This window comes from Eublepharis macularius, chromosome 4, assembly GCF_028583425.1.
Source record: "Eublepharis macularius isolate TG4126 chromosome 4, MPM_Emac_v1.0, whole genome shotgun sequence".
Lineage (NCBI taxonomy): Eukaryota > Metazoa > Chordata > Lepidosauria > Squamata > Eublepharidae > Eublepharis > Eublepharis macularius.
In genome coordinates this window covers 178,176,712-178,194,071 of record NC_072793.1, presented here as the reverse complement: position 1 = coordinate 178,194,071, position 17,360 = coordinate 178,176,712, and the positions used below count along the sequence as shown (strand labels likewise).

The 17,360-nt window shown below is 41.5% G+C and overlaps 1 protein-coding gene across 1 annotated transcript; it reads left to right on the top strand.

Moving 5' to 3' along the window:
• The first annotated feature begins 8,871 nt into the window (after positions 1–8,871).
• Positions 8,872–17,021, top strand: LOC129327946 (vomeronasal type-2 receptor 26-like). Its single transcript, XM_054976694.1, has 3 exons — positions 8,872–8,949; positions 14,170–14,296; positions 16,123–17,021. Exons 1-3 carry the CDS (start codon positions 8,872–8,874, stop codon positions 17,019–17,021), a joined length of 1,104 nt encoding a protein of 367 aa, XP_054832669.1.
• The last annotated feature ends 339 nt before the right edge of the window (positions 17,022–17,360 follow it).

Below are 17,360 nucleotides of genomic sequence, written 5' to 3'. Positions count from 1 at the left end.
AATAATAATTGTATACGTTCCTCGTCCAAACTGGAAAACTTTAAAAGAAATTGGTTCAGTAGTTTTTTTCCTGATGGATCCATAGAAGGAGTAATGTAATTTCCTCCACCTGGTTAAGACCACATGGGTAGAGGCATTGTTCCACTGGTATTTTTTGAAATATGCCCTGTAAATACTCAGTTGTCATAGTCTGGAAATGGGCACTAGTGAAAGCCTTTCTTAATGCAACATTAGAAAGGTCCGCTAAGTAGCAAGAGAAGAACTTATTTTTCTTAATCCAAGGATACCACAGGGATAATTTAGATTGTCAAACCGGACCAATATTGCGGAAGGCCAGTTATGCATTTCACTTGAGTCCCAAAGCTTTAAAGCCTCTAGGGAAGGCAAAGAATATAACTGCAGAATAGGGAACAGCAAATTAAGCCACTGATTCCCATCCTTATAGTACCAGAAGTAATATTTTACCAAAAAGTCTTCAGAAACACTGTCAAGTTTCTTATAATAGTTTAATAATTTCAGGTGGACTCTTGCCATAATGGAAGGTAGACTGACTTCTAAACTGAGATGTGCAGCTGGAGGACTCTGGGAGAGTCCCAAAATGTTTCTTAAAAAGTTGTTCTGATCATTTCAAGTTGGTCAAGAATGTCCTCATTCCACCCCCATATTTCAGCCTCATACAAGAGCTGCGTAATTTGGCACTCCCAGCTGGCGACAACAGCCGCTATGGGTGGAGGCCATGCTGTGCCTACTCAGAGGAGGATGAGGTAGTGCTGGCACCCTCCCTTTTCCTGGGGGGACACACGTGAGGGGCAGAGTTACGCAGAGCAGTTGTCTCTCATCCGCCCCTCAACGTCTCAGTGTGCCTCATGCTCGGCCCACCTACCCTTCCCTATTTCAGTGCAGGATTAGCTGGTTGATGTTTTGGGGCCAGGTAGGAATTTTTTGCTTCTCACCCTGCATTGGTTCTTGGGTGGGGAGTCTTTTCGCCTACCTTGTACGGTCATGAGGAGGGTAATTGGCTTTGGTGGGTCGACTTTAACACTTCCCTTGGCAGGTTTGGAGCTGGGAAAATGAGCGGGCCGGTGACCACCCCTGGCATATCTCCATTGGTGGGGAATTGGGGTCTGTCAAGCTGGTCCTCCCCTGCAGCTGTATGGCTGGGGGAGAGCTTCAATGGGGTGAACCACTTAGCCAGGCTGGCCGGGTCACAGCCATACCATGGATTGCTTGCCCCCTGGGCTGTTAGTGGATCACCCAAACAGGGTGGGGCGGGGTCCAGGAGTGACCCCAGGGCCTGACCTGTACTGCTAGTTAGGCCCTTGCTGTATTGACAAATATGTTGTTTTAATTCAATAAAGTGGCCCTTTAATCTCCAACACTTGTGTCTGCCTCTTCATTCTGACTGGGGGGGGCAATAATTTTGCCCTGAAATACTTTAAGGGCAGGGGCTATCACCTGCCCCCCTTTGAATAGAAGAATTTTAAAATAGCTTCCAATGTATGGCAGACAGTAGATAAATTGGCAGTAAGATGTGCTTGCTGAGACAGAGACGCATGAAATGCAATGCCTAGGTATTTAAAAAGGGGGCATTGTTTTATATTATGAGCATTGATAGTCCATCTATGCTTGTGTCTATTATTACCAAAGACTACAATTTTAATAGGCTTCAGTGGGGTATAATGATATACATTCCACCCTCCAAAGCAGCCATTTTCTACAGGGGAAGTGATCTCTGTTGCCTGGAGACCAGTTGGAATTCTAGGAGCTCTCCAGGTCCTACCTGGAGGTTGGCAATCCTAAGTGGACCATAGGAAAGACATGAGCCATCGTCACACAGGCCCTTATTTCGTCAGTTTTGCACTAGAAATAGTTTCTTCTGTTATCATTATTAGAACGGATTCTTCCATCTTTTGATGACCACTTGTGCTTCCAGTCAGTCACATTAAAAGGGAAAAGCACAATTTGACGGTCAGTCAAAGTGCCTCCGGAAACGGGGCCCTAAGAATCCCACCCTTTAAAAAAAAAAAATTGCACATTGTCGCTCTTCTATTATACCAATGTTGTGCTGGGCCAATCCAAAAGCCAACCATAGTAGGTAGCAGAGGTTTCCTGCCCATGACAGAATATTGCTATAGTGCTATAGCACTATAAGGCTGACAGTTAAAAAAAAATACTTTGAGGCTTAATTGCATGTCGTGTTGGGGCTTGTGGGAGTGTAGGGCAGGAGAATCGGTGTTAGGTGAAAAAGATGATCGGGGAGAGTGAGCGTTTTGGTGTTGCAAAGCATTCATAGTCAATCCAGGGCATTCACATGGAAGCGGATAAAGACAACATAAAGAGTTACAAAGCGTGAATTGGAGAGAATGGTGAAATCGCAAGAGAGCCAGAATAAGGTGAGCATTCAGTGGGAGATGGCACTAGTTTGGCGCTAAATTTATGGCTGTGTGACGACGGCCATGGACAGCCAGGGGTGGAACAGGTTAGAAAAAAAAGTACCTTTCATCTTCAAACCATAAATTACAGAAATCAACATGACAGCAATTTTTTCATCTGCAATTCATGTCAGCACTGAATGTGTTCAGCAACCATATCTCAGCCTGTGACATAACATAACTATATAAATCATTTCACTTCAGCTGAAAAGCAGCAAAAACACGGAATTGTTCTACATCCCAGAAATGTAGTAAAAAAGGGCACCTGCAGGATGGAAGAGAATTCTAGCGATAGGCAAGATAAAAGATGTTCAGGACACACAAGTGAAAGAAACTCAAACAGAAGTCAGCATTCATTGAATATTAGAAATGCAGCAGTAGCAATTTCAGTGATCTCGTCCCGTCTTGTTACCTCTCATTAGCTTTTCCTTGTTCAATTCAGGCTGCAAAATTGTCAATGTTAACAACTAGAGAAATAGAAATGAAATTGTCATGTATGCATGCCTGCTTTCCTGCCATTAATGTGTTTTGCATCTTGTGCTAAATTGCTAATATGAAATGTAGTGTAAATCCAAGAGGGGGTGGTCCCAAACAAATTGAAACGAAGCCAAAGAACAGGACCACGTACAAAAGAGTTTAATTTTCTTGCTATCAAAACTCAAATATAAGGGTCCCCATAAAGTAAAATCATTCGGGAACAGAAGCTTCTAAGAGAAAAGTAGCAGTAGCAGACTATAATTGATTTACATGTGGCTTATGACAAAGCACATTATGCGAAACGGGGCCTAATTTCCAAGCTGGCAAATCCGTTGCCTTACAATTGTGTTCTGAAAGCAAGAAAATTGATTTTGGCTTTTCGTTGTGCCTTATATTTGAGTTTTGATAGCAAGAAAATTAAACTCTTTTGTACGTGGTCCTGTTCTTCGGCTTCGTTTCAATATGAAATGTAGTGACTAAGGGGGCTATCTGCTAGTAAAGTTGTTATCTACTAAAAGTATTTACTTTCACTTCCAAAGCAAGTGTCCTTGGAGGCGAGCTGTGAACAGCAACCTATGTATCTTTTCTCAGGGTCTGTGATGATTTCACTCTGTACTATGTCTAGCCTAATCTAATCTGTTCCCATGTAACTCTTTGGGGTTTTCATGCCAGAATGTCAACGGACTCAAATGGCGGGAAGTTTCCCTGTATCTAACCTTTGAGTGAACACCTTGATCTGTATAGATCTCTAATGAAGTTACTTCAACCAATGCACCTGAGTGCTTGCTGTGAAGGACTTGGGGATCTAGCTGCCAAGGACTGACAGAAATTGAATTATACTAAACAGGGAAATTTTGAATTGGCAACTAAACCAGGTAGATGGTTGGGCTGCAGGCTAGGAAAGGAGAGAAAAAAGAAAATGATATAGAAGATACAAGAAGAAGACAAGCTATTATTGGACAGTGCGGATACCCAAAACGCTTTTTATAAATATTATTCAAACTTATATCAAGGTCAAGAGATATTGTTGCTTAAAGTAGAATATTATCTCAAGAAACAAAATGTACCTGAAATTTCTGAGCAACAAAACAATGTATGATTGGGCCCATAACAATTAGAGAAGTATTTGAAGCTATGAAAAAGTCAAAACTGGGCAAGGTACCAGGAGGGCCAGATGGATTAGTGGATCTATATTATAAATATTTTGAAGATGAGATAAAAAATACAATGAATTCTATTTTATGAGGCGGGGCGGGGGTGAGATGTGAGAATCTTTGAAAGACGCATATATAACTTTAATACCTAAAGAAGGACAAGTTTTGACTTTAACAAAAACTTATAAGTCAATCTGACTCTTGAACAATGATTATAAGATCTTTACCATAATCTTAGCAAAAAGAGTTATTTTTTTTTAAAGTGAAATGTATTCATGAAGATCAATGTGGTTTTTTACCTAACGTACAAATGAAACCGGAGGTTTTTTGTTGAAAGGCCTTTTTTGAAATATGACAACAGCAGCAAGACTGTGATATGCTAACAAACAGAAAGTTACAATATTACAGTAGAAGAGTTGCCGAACAAAATCGTGAAGAAAATCATCTGTGCTTCTGAAGATTAGTGAGAGGAAAAAAATTTCTAAATGGGAAGAAGTATTCATTTCTGGCAATTTTAGAGTTAGTGCATAATATGTAATACTTGTATGCCTTTTCAAAGAGAAAATGGATATGTATTCTTATTTATACATGTATTTTTTCTCTTTGTTCTTTTTCTTACCATTTTGAGTCTTGACTTATAACCTTTTTTCTTTTGTATGTTCCATTTAATTAATTTTAAAATTTCAATAAAATTCCCATGTCAAAGAGAGAGAGAGAGAGAAAGGTTAAGGAAGGGAAGGAATTGGCTCAGGGGTCCAGTTCAGATCAGGGCAATGACAGAAGTAGAAGGAAGATTAAATCTAACCTCTCACCATTTCCCCTCCTAAAATGACCAGATGGAACTGTTCATTGTCTATGGGGGGAAACATATGCATATCAATATGAGTATCCCTCAATTACTGCCACTTGTTCCTTGTTGTCCCAAGATTTTTATATCATCTTGACCCGGGTGTACTTGATATCAAAGAATAGGGGAATAAAATGCAGGTCTAGTCACCAAAATGGAGGTTATGAGCTTGAATGTATTCTGAAAGCAATGGAGCTAACTGAGCCACATCAGAGGCCCGAAGAAAAGCACCGGCCATGTTGCAGTCTCACAAACATCATTAACAATTTTTGAGAAAAACAAGGTACATGGCAACATGGTGAAAACTTGAGGCCTTGGGAAAGAAGTTGATTTGCCTTGTAATTATTAAAAACACTATAATTAAACTCCCTTTTTTGTAGATGCACAGCGAGTGAATCATAACTTTAAGATCGAGAGACCAATTCAGCTCAAGAGCTTGTTTCTTTCTTCAGTTAGTCTGTAAAGGCAAGCTGTACCTCAGAGATCTGGGAGACTGAATTGCATCAGGCATGTTCTGTTATATGAAGCTTTCCTATGCTTTCCTTTATGCCTAGCTCAGAAAAGACATGGGGGCAAAATCTTCTAATGTCTGAGTTGATAGTTGTCTCCTGGTATTGGGCAGATGGGTTCTGTTGACTGCCTATGGGTTTTCTTTTTCAGTTCTTCCTCACTGCTGCTTTAAAAAACAATTACAATTTTTTTCTTCCTTTGTGTGAATAAAATGTCTGATTCTTTAAATTCATACCATTTTTTCCTACCTATAAATATTACATGTGCAGATTTTGTGTATACATCAGTAAATAACATTTCATGTTTTGCATATCTTATACATATTTTTGACAGAAACCATAACATATAAAAACAGCATGCGTTGCTTTGAAAAGTGTATAGTCTGTGTATACAAAACAAAACTATAAATTGAATGGGAGAAGCAAAATCGGCATAGGAACGAAGAGCAAATGTTACAAGGCGTGGAACTAGCTTGTCCTTTTTTTCAATATGCTAGCAGACGTTTGTGAGATTATGAAGGTCTACAGATGGAAGTGGACCAATCTGGTACTCGGATGTATGTTGCTGCTGTTACTCCTCCTGCCATTGCTGCCTTACACTTTCAGCAGCAAGTCAGAATCCATAAGCAGTGGGCAGCCAGGAGTTCCCCAGCATTTGCAGAGCTCTGGAGAGGAAATTATCATTGGAGAATGTGTCTCCACTGTACACCTTAAAATGTTTTTACTCAGCTTTACGGTACGTCCAAAGATTTCCTCAAATGGATGGTAAGTCACTCTTTAATGTTTAATGAACTCCCAAACCATTCAAATAGAACTGAAATATGAGAATTTAGAGTGGAGGACACTCAGACTGCGAAGGGCTGTTTCAAACACGCATGTTCAGGAAATGAAGATTTCCAAGTGTGAAATGAACATCATACATGTATGACTACAATTAGAACGATTGTCAAAAATGTTTCACTGTAACATGTTAAACAACTGGAGAATGCTTGTTTGGAGCATTTCAAAACAACTATTTTCAAGCCCCCATCACAAAAATGTTTTTATCCATAAAATCCAGTTCACAAAAAAAGTTTCCCAGTGGAGAAACTGAAGTTTCCCAGCACATCACAAATTTGAGTATGGTGGAAAATGCAACTGTCCTCAGTTTTGAGAGTACCAGAACTGTGCTTGCCAGTGACTGTAGGGCAGTGCCTCTGCTGAACTCATGATGTCAGAAACCTGAGTACCGAAAGAAAGTGGCAGAACTCTTAGAGGTCCTTTCTAATCAATCACCTGCCAATCACCTGCCACTTGGGAGAGCTACTGCAGTGAGGCTTCTGTGCTTATTTGGCCAGGGAATAGATATCAAGCAGAATCCTGCATATGTCACCATACAACGCTCTCACTTTGTTCCCTTTAGGAGCAGACGGCATAAAGTTGTATGAGACACTAAACCTCTATGAAGAAGATCATCACTAATATCTCTTCCACAATGGCCACCAAATATTTCTTATTTATCTTGATCCATCCACATTCCTAGGGTTAATCAACGCTCATATTCAGAGCATTGAGACTTAGAAAGAGATGGTGCTGGGATTAAGTTAGTATCTCAACTTCTAAAAGGCAAATATACTGTTGACAGAGTTTTCATTCAGTGTTACAAGAAGTGAGCGTTGATCTAAGGTGGCTTTGGACTTGAACCCTGCTGTTCTTCTGCAGACCAACATGTCTACATTAAATACAGTAACTGAATTCCAGAGTTCGAAAGAATCATAGAATGGATTCATAGAATCATATGGTTGGAAGGTGTCTCCAGGATCATCTAGTCCAACCCCCTGAACTATGACGGAAATACACAACTACTCCCACCCCACACACACACACCCAGTGACCCCTGCTCCATGTGCTGAAGATTGCAAAACACCATCAGTTAAATTGGCCTGGGGAAAATTGCAACCTGACCCCAACATGGTGATCGGCCTTACCCTAGGCATATAATAAGAAGCCCTGAGAACTAAGAACTATTGCAACCCTTCCTACCCTCCCTCTCATGATCTGCCTAGGTTCAAAGAATCAGCATTGCTGTCAGATGACTATATAGCCTCTGCTTAAAAACCTCCAAACAAGGAGAGCTCACCACCTGCCAAGGAAGCCTGTTCCACTGAGGAACAGCTCTAATTCTTCCTAATGTTTCGCCAAAACCTCTTTTGATATAATTTCAAATTGTTGGTTCTGGTCCTACATTCTGGGGCAGTGGAAAACAACTCCACGCCATGCTCTATATGACAGCCCTTCAAGTACTTGAAGGTGGTTATCATATCACCTCTCAGTCATCTCCTCTCCAGGCTAAACATACCAAGTACCTTCAACCTTTCCGCATAGGAATTGGTCTCATCCAGACCCCTCACTATCTCCATTGCCCTCTTCTGAGGGCATTCCAGTTTGTCTATATCCTTCTTAACTTGTGGTGCCCAAAACTGAACATAGTACTTTAGCTGAGGTCTAACCAGAGCAGAGTAGAATGATACCATCACTTGTGTCATCTGGACACTATGCTTCTTTTGATACAGCCCGAAATCTCATTTGCCTTTTTAGCTACCACATCACACTGCTGACTCAGGTTCAGTGGATGGTCTACTAAGATCCTGAGATCCTTTTTGCACATACTCCTGCCAAGAGACAAACCTCCTCCACCCTATAATTAGGCATTTCCTACCTAAATGCAGAACTGTGCAATTCTCTCTGTTGAAAATCATTTTATTTGTTTTAGCCCGGTTTTCCAGCCTGTCAAGATCGTCCTGAATCTTGACTCTGTCTTCCTACAGTATTTGCTACCCTTCCCAATTTAGAATCATGTGCAAATGTAATAAGCATTCCCTCTCTTCCTTCATCCAAAACATTCATAAAAATATTGAACAAAACAGATCCAAGGACCCATCTCTGAGGCACTCCACTTCTCACTCTTCTCCAAGAGGATGAGGACTCATTCACAAGCACTCTTAAGGTGCAATCTGTCAATCAATTACAGAGCCACCTAAACATAATAGGATTGAAACCACCACATTTTACCAACTTGTCAACAAGGATATTATGTGGAACCAGGTAGCACCAGTTACATTCGTCCTTCTTGAGAGAGGAAAAAAGCATGCAATTCCAACAAGATTTGAACAATATACTTTTACCATATTTTAAGGGAAGAGACAATATTGTTTCTCATGATACAGAGGTGTGAGACTACACAAAACTCTCATTGCAGGTTAATGACTAAACAATATCAGCATATTCTAGCCTTTGTTTTTGCGCTTAATGAAATCAGGAAGAATTCCAAACTCTTACCCAACACCACACTGGGATCAGACATCTATGACAATGCTTTCAACCCACTGAGAAGCTCTCAAGGCATTCTGAATCTACTCTTCAGAGAACAGCTGACTCGAGTCAATTACAACTGTGAAAGGAAGAAGAAACTAATGGCTATCATTGGTGGCTTCACCTCCGAAAACTCCATCCAGATGGCCAACATTTTAACGACATACAAAATTCTGCAGGTATGTTTGTTTATAGAGATGCAGAAATGTAGACATAGGTATAGAAATCCTCTGAAGTAACCTGCCTCTCTCAGATCTCTAATCCACCTTTCATGATGTTGAAGTTAACTCATGAATTCTGAAATGATAAACCAATATCTTACCCTAGGTCAGTGTTATCCAGGGCCATTCTTTCCACCAACCCAGAAGGAGCCATGAACAATAGGTGTTCTCCATTGCCCTGTTTTGAAAGCATGTTTAGAACTTTTAGATAATAAGGATCTTAACAAAGTATAACATTTCTTAGCTAATCAAATGGAACAAACGGACTTATTTATGTTTGTATGTATTTGGATGAAGAATGATATTTTCAAAAATAAATGAAGATTTTTGTCATGTCTCATAAATTCATGATCTGTCATCTTAGGTCACTTATGGTTCCTTTCATACTGCAATGAATGCTAAAACTGAGTTTCCTTTTTTATACCGGATGATTCCATCTGAAACATCTCAATATGTTGGGATTGTCTATCTCCTCAAGCATTTTGGATGGAATTGGGTTGGCCTCCTCACATCAGATGATGACAGTGGAGAAATGTTCCTTCAAAACTTGATGCCAAGGTTGTTCCAGAGTAATATTTGTATTGCTTTGAAAGAAATGATTCCAACAGCAAGAAGTTACATGGAAAATATAAATCTTGGTAAAATCTTGGGGAGGATAGGTCTAAAAATCTGGTTTAGCAAACTCAACGTCATTCTTGCCTATGGGAATGATCAGTCAATGGAAGGTTTACGAATAATTCTAGAAGATTATGAAATTCGTCAGGGGCTGCCAATAGAGAGAGTTTGGATTATAACTTCTCAATGGGATGTCACATCTATTTTCCAAGGGGGCAAACTCACACCAAAATCCCTCAATGGTAGTTTGTCCTTTGCACCGCATATGAATAAGTTGCCAGGATTTCAGGACTTCATTGAGACCCTAAACCCCTATCAATCTAAGATATTTTTCATCCAGCAGTTTTGGTTGAACGTATTTCACTGTTCACTGCCATTTTATAACCTATATTGGCCCCAAACCAAAAACTGCACAGGGAAAGAGAAGCTTGACAGCGTCCCCAGCACTGTGTTTGAAATGGGAATGTCTGGTCAGAGCTATGGCATCTACAATGCTGTATATACGTTGGCACATGCACTCCATGCCATTTATTCATCGAAAACTCAGCAAAGAGTGATGGGGAAAGGAGGTCTTCTCAATGCTCAGCCATGGCAGGTCAGTTGCAATTGTTTTCGTCACAGTTAGACATGGGCACAAACCAAAAAAAATTAATGAATCCACGGTTCGTGGTTCAGTGCTGCCGACGATCCCAAGGTCACAAACCACAATGAACATTTCCCATTGCCAAACTGGTTTGAGGTTCGTGGGGCTCTGAATGGCCCCCGTTGCACTTAAAGAGCCCATATTCCTGGTGAGTGTTTTGCAGGCTATCCTACAGCCATCACCCAAGTTTGGACAAGATTGCAAAAGGGATCTTGGAGTTATACCCTCTCCAATGCAAGGCCCCCAGGAAACTCCCTCTCGATAGAATTAGAGCCACTGGTTGACGTTGGCCCAGTGTACAGAAGGTGGGTGTTGACGGCTGCCACTGGGCCTGGCGGGCACAGAGAGGTGCTGATGAGCCACCTCCCCTTTAGGGTTACAGGCTGCGCTGCAGAGCTAGCCACAGACAACGGGGTGAGGGGTGGACTGCAGACGGGGACACCACTGAGAGTTTGGGGTGGAGCACAGACAGAGTTCAGGCATTCCCCCGGCTCTGTTTCTAGGGGAATTGATTGCTGGCACCTGACTGTCTGGCTTCCCGAAACGCGGCCAAATGCACCGAACCAGGCTTCTTCTGAACACTGGTTCGTTGGCCATGGACAATCACGAACTGCTCGATCACGATCACGCGATCACCAATTTCATGGATTTTTGAAGTTCGCAATGCGGTTCGTGCCCATGTCTAGTCACAGTTCATCCTTTGTGAAATGCTTTCTTTGCAAGAAGGTATAGATTCAGACTCTGTAAGAAAACTGTTGCATGTAAAATGTAGAAACAAAGGTGGACACAATGGTATATGGGAGAAAAAAAATGAATGAGTGATACTCACAAATGGGGAATATCTTGGAATTGCATTTATATACAGCGCATATATTCAAGATGGGTCCAGTCATGCATAACAGAGCAACCGAAATGCTCCTTTTCAAAGGGTGAACCCTTGCATTATGATTCTAATGCAATATCATGTTCAGGCATTCTGATTCTTGATTAGGATGTCAGATCTATGAGTTGGCTCCGTCTGGAAATTCAGTACACCTTTAAATGTAATAATAATAACGATTCAAAATTCAGACTACTTCATATTGCATAATATTAATAAAATTGCAAATCAGTGATGCAAAACAAGTAGATCCATGTCCACAGTTTTCAGAAAGGTGTATTCATTTATTTCCTGCTACATTTTTAAAATTCATAAACTGTTTCTCCCCCAACCTAGCTTTCTTCATATTTGAGAAATGTTCACTTCAACAATAGTGTTGGAGATGAAATCTTTTTTAATGAAAATGGGGACCTGGCAGCCGGCTATGATATTGTGAACTTGGTCACATTCCCAAATACATCTTTCCAAAAAATCCAAGTGGGTCGCATAGAATCTAAGGCAACTGCAGGTGAAGAGTTTACTATTAATAGAAGTTTGCTGATATGGAATCACAAGTTTCAGCAGGTATGGATATTTTTAAAAATTTATGACTCTTCTTTAAAATAGAGGAGAAGCTCTTTGTTACATCCTAGGTCCTTGGGAATCCAAGCCATAGATATGTCCTCCATAGTTGTAGCCAATTCTTCTCCTCTGTAGCCATAAAATGGCAAGCACTCTTTTCAGACGTGGTCATTGGTCCATGAGGTCCATAGACTTTGTGTATGCCTTCGGGTGAGAGATGTCATCTGTTATCATGCCTATATTCTCTCCTGCATTTCTCGATGCTCATGTAAAGATATAATATTTGAGTAGAGTGTAAACATCGAACACTCACTGTATCTTAATAAAAATGGCATGGGCAATATCCCTCTTAATCATAATAAATCGGATTTGCAATATGAACATCCAACCTGGAAGAAACTGTTTCGGGGTATAACTTGTGATTCTTTGGAATGGTATTTCTAATCTGGCCTGCTTGCTGATCACACAACATCATTCCCTGAAAAATCCCTGTTGTATTTACTATTCAGGTGCTGTGCAGGTCCATCTCTGCAATCATGGTTTTTAAAAAAAAAAAATGTTTTCCGGGTTTCGTGGCAGCAATTTTTCCTTCCGATTCGATCATTGAGCACAGAGCTTTCCCAGCCAATCACCATAGCCGTCAGATGGTAACATGCAAAGCACCTTGTCTTTCTGTGATGATTTCCCCTGGGCCACCAGTCACATTTCTTCCTTCCAATCAGAGAAATCAACACACGCATGTTAAAGGGAACTATAAAACTGACCTCACAAAGGAAAGATGGCAGAAGCAGATTTTCCAGCAGAAAGTTAGTTGGCACTCAGATAGTCACTGAAAGAGATGAAGCATAAAATCAACAAGATAATTTTTTTTTTAAGTGAAGCCCTTCATTGAAAATGATTGAAACTTATATGGTTGGTGGACTCATGGGATGATTGTGTTCTCTGTGAGTTTGGTGGAGTTTTTAAGAACAGCTGCTCTAAAAGGCAAATACTTAGAAAAAAAAGCCCCCAAAATCTGGACCCTGAAAAATTACATGCAGAATTGAATAATAAAGCGGTAGCCAGTTTGGTGTAGTGGTTAACAGCACGGGACTCTAATCTGGAGAGCCGGGTGTGATTCCCCACTCCTCCACAAAGCCAGGTGGGTGACCTTGGGTGAGTCACAGTTCTCTGGAGCTCTCTCAGCCCCACCCACCTCACAGGGTGATTGTTGTGGGGTAATAATAACACTTTGTAAACTGCTCTGAGTGGGCATTAAGTTGTCCTGAAGGGCGGTATATAAATCGAATGTTACTATTATTATAACATCCTAATCCAAAACCAGCAATCACTGGGGTTGGAAGGGATTGACTCCTCATCCTAGATCCAAACCCACAACAAAATGCTTGTAGGTGTACACCTATTAAAATAATTTATACGTTATGAGTTTACAGCCACTAGATTTTTTACTGGATAACTTTAGCAAACGTTTCATAGTCACAAGGGTAGCAGGAACCCTTGGAAGAAGCCAACACATTGTGATATCTAGTATCCTTGAGGAAAAAGCACCATCTTGCACCCTACAATACACAGAGTAAATGCCGAGCAAGTATCACCCAAGGATTATTGGAAACAGGCACCTTAATGCTGGATATGCCATCACTGATTTCATTTCTCACAAACCGTACACCATTTCCCATAATGCATAAAAAAAACAACGGAGGATAAGCCCTGAATGTTTCTGTTTTTATTAGAAGATTTGCATTTACAAAATTCCATAGTAGGTCCACAATGTATCCATTGTATATAAGAATCCAGAGACCACATTATTCTGCTATTTTTTTTTTTGTACTGGGTTTTATAAGACATGAAAAGGAGATGGGAACGAGGTGGAAGTGATTGAACCATACCAGTACAGACAGAGAGTCACCATTTCAAATGTTATCGTGGGTGAAAATTCTCTAGAAATGAGGGAAAAAACAGCACAGTAAGGGGAACTTTACGCAACAATTTTCTCCCGGATGTCCTAGTTTTCTTGCTTGCAGGCACTGTTTGTCTCTAAATATGAGAATGATTTCAAAGCAGTATTTCCTCAGAACAGGAATTCAAATGCAAGAATAAAGATATTTGTAGCTCATGATGTGAAGAATGGAAATCTGGGTTGGCTTTTAATAATGAGGGCACAGACTGCCACAATAAATGGAGCCATAAGTGCCAGAGAGTGGAAATTCAGAGGATGAGCAAGATGCACAATGAGGGATATTTAGAGCGGGAAAGAGAGACGCATATGAAGAGCATAACCCAGGTCCCTCTGTTTACCCACCTCCTTTTCTTTCTCATCGCTTTGTTTGGTCTTTGTATGTACATATGGATGTATACAAGTGGTGAGAATATAATTTCTGGTGTGTTCTTGGGTAAAGGGTCTGGAATAAAGAATCATAGCAGTAATGAAAAAGAAGCGTATTTCCATCTCCCATTCCTTCCTTGCATTTATCTTTAGAGTGTCCCACGCAGCACATGTGTCGAGAGCTGCCCCACCGGATACAGCAGGATTGTTCAAGAGGGGAAGCAAGTTTGTTGCTATGATTGTGCTCAGTGCCCGGAAGGGAAAGTTGCAGTCCAGATGGGTAAGTCAAAGGATATCAAGCTACAAGAGAAAAGCTCCAGATTTCCAGTTTGTTGCTACTCCAGTTACTATGACTTGCCTGTGCAGTGAATATACTGAGGAATTGCCAACCTCCAACTTCTGAAAAATGGATATTCAGTGAGAGCCTCACGGCCTGCCTCCACCTGATATAGATTTTCATTTCCCCCCCTCCCGTTTTCTAATTTATGCACAATATGCTAACTTAGGACAGTTTTCCTTCACATAGTTGAGCCAATGAGGATTCTTGGGCATTTGAGGACAGGTTAGGGGTTCCATGATAAAATGCCTGCCGTGGCCAGCATGGCTGCCATGGCAACTACTGCAACTCATAAAATGTTTGGAGTTATCAAACCAAGAGTCCCCCTAAAGTATATGTGTTAGAGAATGAAGGCAAGAAAAAGTGAGATGTGTGCAAAAGGATATGAAATCATACCCGTTCCATCCAAAGTGGCTGCAATCTAAGCAAGCCGCACCAAGTGGATGTGAAGAAGCATCACAACAGCAATTCCCAATCTGGGCTTCACTAATTCTGTTACATTAACTCAGTTTAACAACTTTGTAATCAGTACAGACAAAGTTTATTCACTGATATTAAACTAGGTTTCCTCAACTCCGTAGTTGACTTGATACGGGGAGGGGAATTTCTTTTGGCAAAATTCAGTTCCTTAAATATAGTTTTATACTCCTCTTGTTCACTTCTACGAGAGCTATTTCTGTATTACTTTTATTTGCAAAGCAAATTAATGCACCCTATTGCAATGCCAGCCCTGGCAGTTGTTTTATTTTACACTGGAGGCTCTGCACACTGACCTGGAAGGTCCATCTGCTCGCCATGTTGAACAGCAGTTTGAATACTAAAGAAGCAGTTCTTCCTCATGCAGAAAGTTCTGCAGCTGTAGCAGATGAAGCAACAGCAAATGTGTTCATCCCCTTTTGCAAACCTTTTTGCCAAAATCAGGTTTATAACAAGCATTATACCGCACCATAGTCCGCAAAGGGGAGGAAAGGTGGCTTACCTTGTTCTCCTCCATTCCATTTTCTCTGGATCTCAACAATCCTAATGTGATCTTCTAACCAGTACCCCAGACAGGCTCTGATAGGTCAAGGAAACGGTTAAACCCCCTACGTTCTGACAAAGTGTGGATATTTTCCACCCCTCCCAGTCTCTGCTGGCTGCTCGTTCTGGCCTCTTGAAAGTAAAACTTTGCTTCCATCCTCGTCGCCAACATTTATTTTGGAGATAACCTGCTCCAGGACAGCATGATTCCCCTTCGTTTTTTACTTTAAGTACCACTGTCCTCCTGAAGCTGCCTCACTTTATTTTTCAGGGAGTTTTTCCAATCACCTCCGAAGAAAAAAATAGGGGGGGGGGTTTGGGGGTCTGTGTGGATTCTGCCAGATATTCCAATTCCTTCATGACTGTAACTCCCATGACCATACAGAAGCCAGTGGCTGATTTGGGAGCGCAAGTCAAACTCTGGGAAGGGGGGAGAAGTTGTCAACTGCAGCGCACAGATGCCAGTTTAAATTAAGCAACGGGGAATGATGATGACTGACACGGCCAGTCTCTTCTCCACCCACTTCCTCATCCTGTTCCCTGGCTTGGTGTCCATGAAGGCTGCTGGGAGTGCCAAATGTTCTACCTTGGCAGCAATGGGGGATTGCAGGGATAAAGTGAGTAAAGAGGAATGAAAAGAATATATCTTAATTGCCCTTCTCAGCAGTATTTTCAACTGGCACAATAAAGAATTATTAAGATGGACAACATGCACATTTGGAAATGATTGTAATAATTATGAATTTCAGATGCAGACCAATGTGAGAAATGCCCAGAAGATGAATATCCAAATCAGAAAAGGGATCGATGCATTCCCAAAGGCACAACTTACTTAACCTACGAGGACCCCATGGGAGCAGGCTTGGCTTCTATCGCTGGTTTATGTTTTGTGGCCACTGTGATAGTGATGGGGATCTTTGGCGTACACTGGAACACACCCATTGTCAAGGCCAACAATCGAAGCATCACCTGTGTCCTGCTCTCCTCTCTGCTGCTTGGCTTTCTGTGTTCCTTCCTATTCATCGGCCAACCTGGGACAGTGACCTGCCTTCTCCGGCAAACACTGTTTGGCATCATCTTCTCTGTTGCCGTGTCTTGCATATTGGCCAAAACGGTCACTGTGGTGGTTGCCTTCATAGCCACCAAGCCAGGGAACAGAATGAGGAAATGGGTGGGGAAGAGACTGGCCATGTCAGTCATCATTCCCTGTTGTTTAATTCAAACTGGCACCTGTGCGCTGTGGTTGGCAACTTCCCCTCCCTTCCCAGAGTTTGACATGCATTCCCAAGTGAGTCAGATCATCATTCAGTGCAATGAAGGCTCGGACATCATGTTCTACCTTGTACTGGGCTACATGGGTCTTCTGGCCACCATCAGTTTCATGGTGGCCTTCCAAGCCCGGACATTGCCTGATTCTTTCAATGAAGCCAAGCTGATCACCTTCAGCATGCTGGTCTTCTGCAGTGTTTGGATCTCCTTTGTCCCCACCTATCTGAGCACCAAGGGGAAAGACATGGTGGCCGTGGAGATCTTCTCCATCTTGGCCTCTAGTGGAGGTTTACTGGCTTGTATCTTCTTCCCCAAATGCTACATTATTTTAGTTAGGCCTGAGCTGAACACCAGAGAGCAGCTGGGAAGGAAAAAATAACCAGCACTTAATGTTTAAGATTTGTTTAGTCAATTCCTTCTCTTTATTCTATCTCCTTTATGATGATGGAAAATCTAAATAGATGCGGACTCATTGGATGGCATGGAGCCTTAACATTGTGGACCAAGCACTAGCAGCAAGATGTATTTCACCTATCTTCATTAACCAACGTATCTACACCTGTCATACCCGCCCACCCCCAGTATTTTGGCTGGCATGTTTTGGGGGGATATTGATAGATGTTGGGCCATTGACTCTGGGTGGCAAAGCAAACAGCAGCGAGGAGGAATTGTGTTCACACTTTTACCCTCGCCTTTGATCAGTGTGGTGCCAGCATAG

Bases quoted from the DNA above. Each gene is read 5' to 3' on its own strand.
- LOC129327946 (XM_054976694.1), top strand. From the start codon at position 8,872: ATGGCTATCATTGGTGGCTTCACCTCCGAAAACTCCATCCAGATGGCC. The intron at 8,950-14,169 runs GTATGTTTGTTT...ATTTATCTTTAG, and splicing joins CGACATACAAAATTCTGCAG to AGTGTCCCACGCAGCACATG. The intron at 14,297-16,122 runs GTAAGTCAAAGG...TATGAATTTCAG, and splicing joins GAAAGTTGCAGTCCAGATGG to ATGCAGACCAATGTGAGAAA.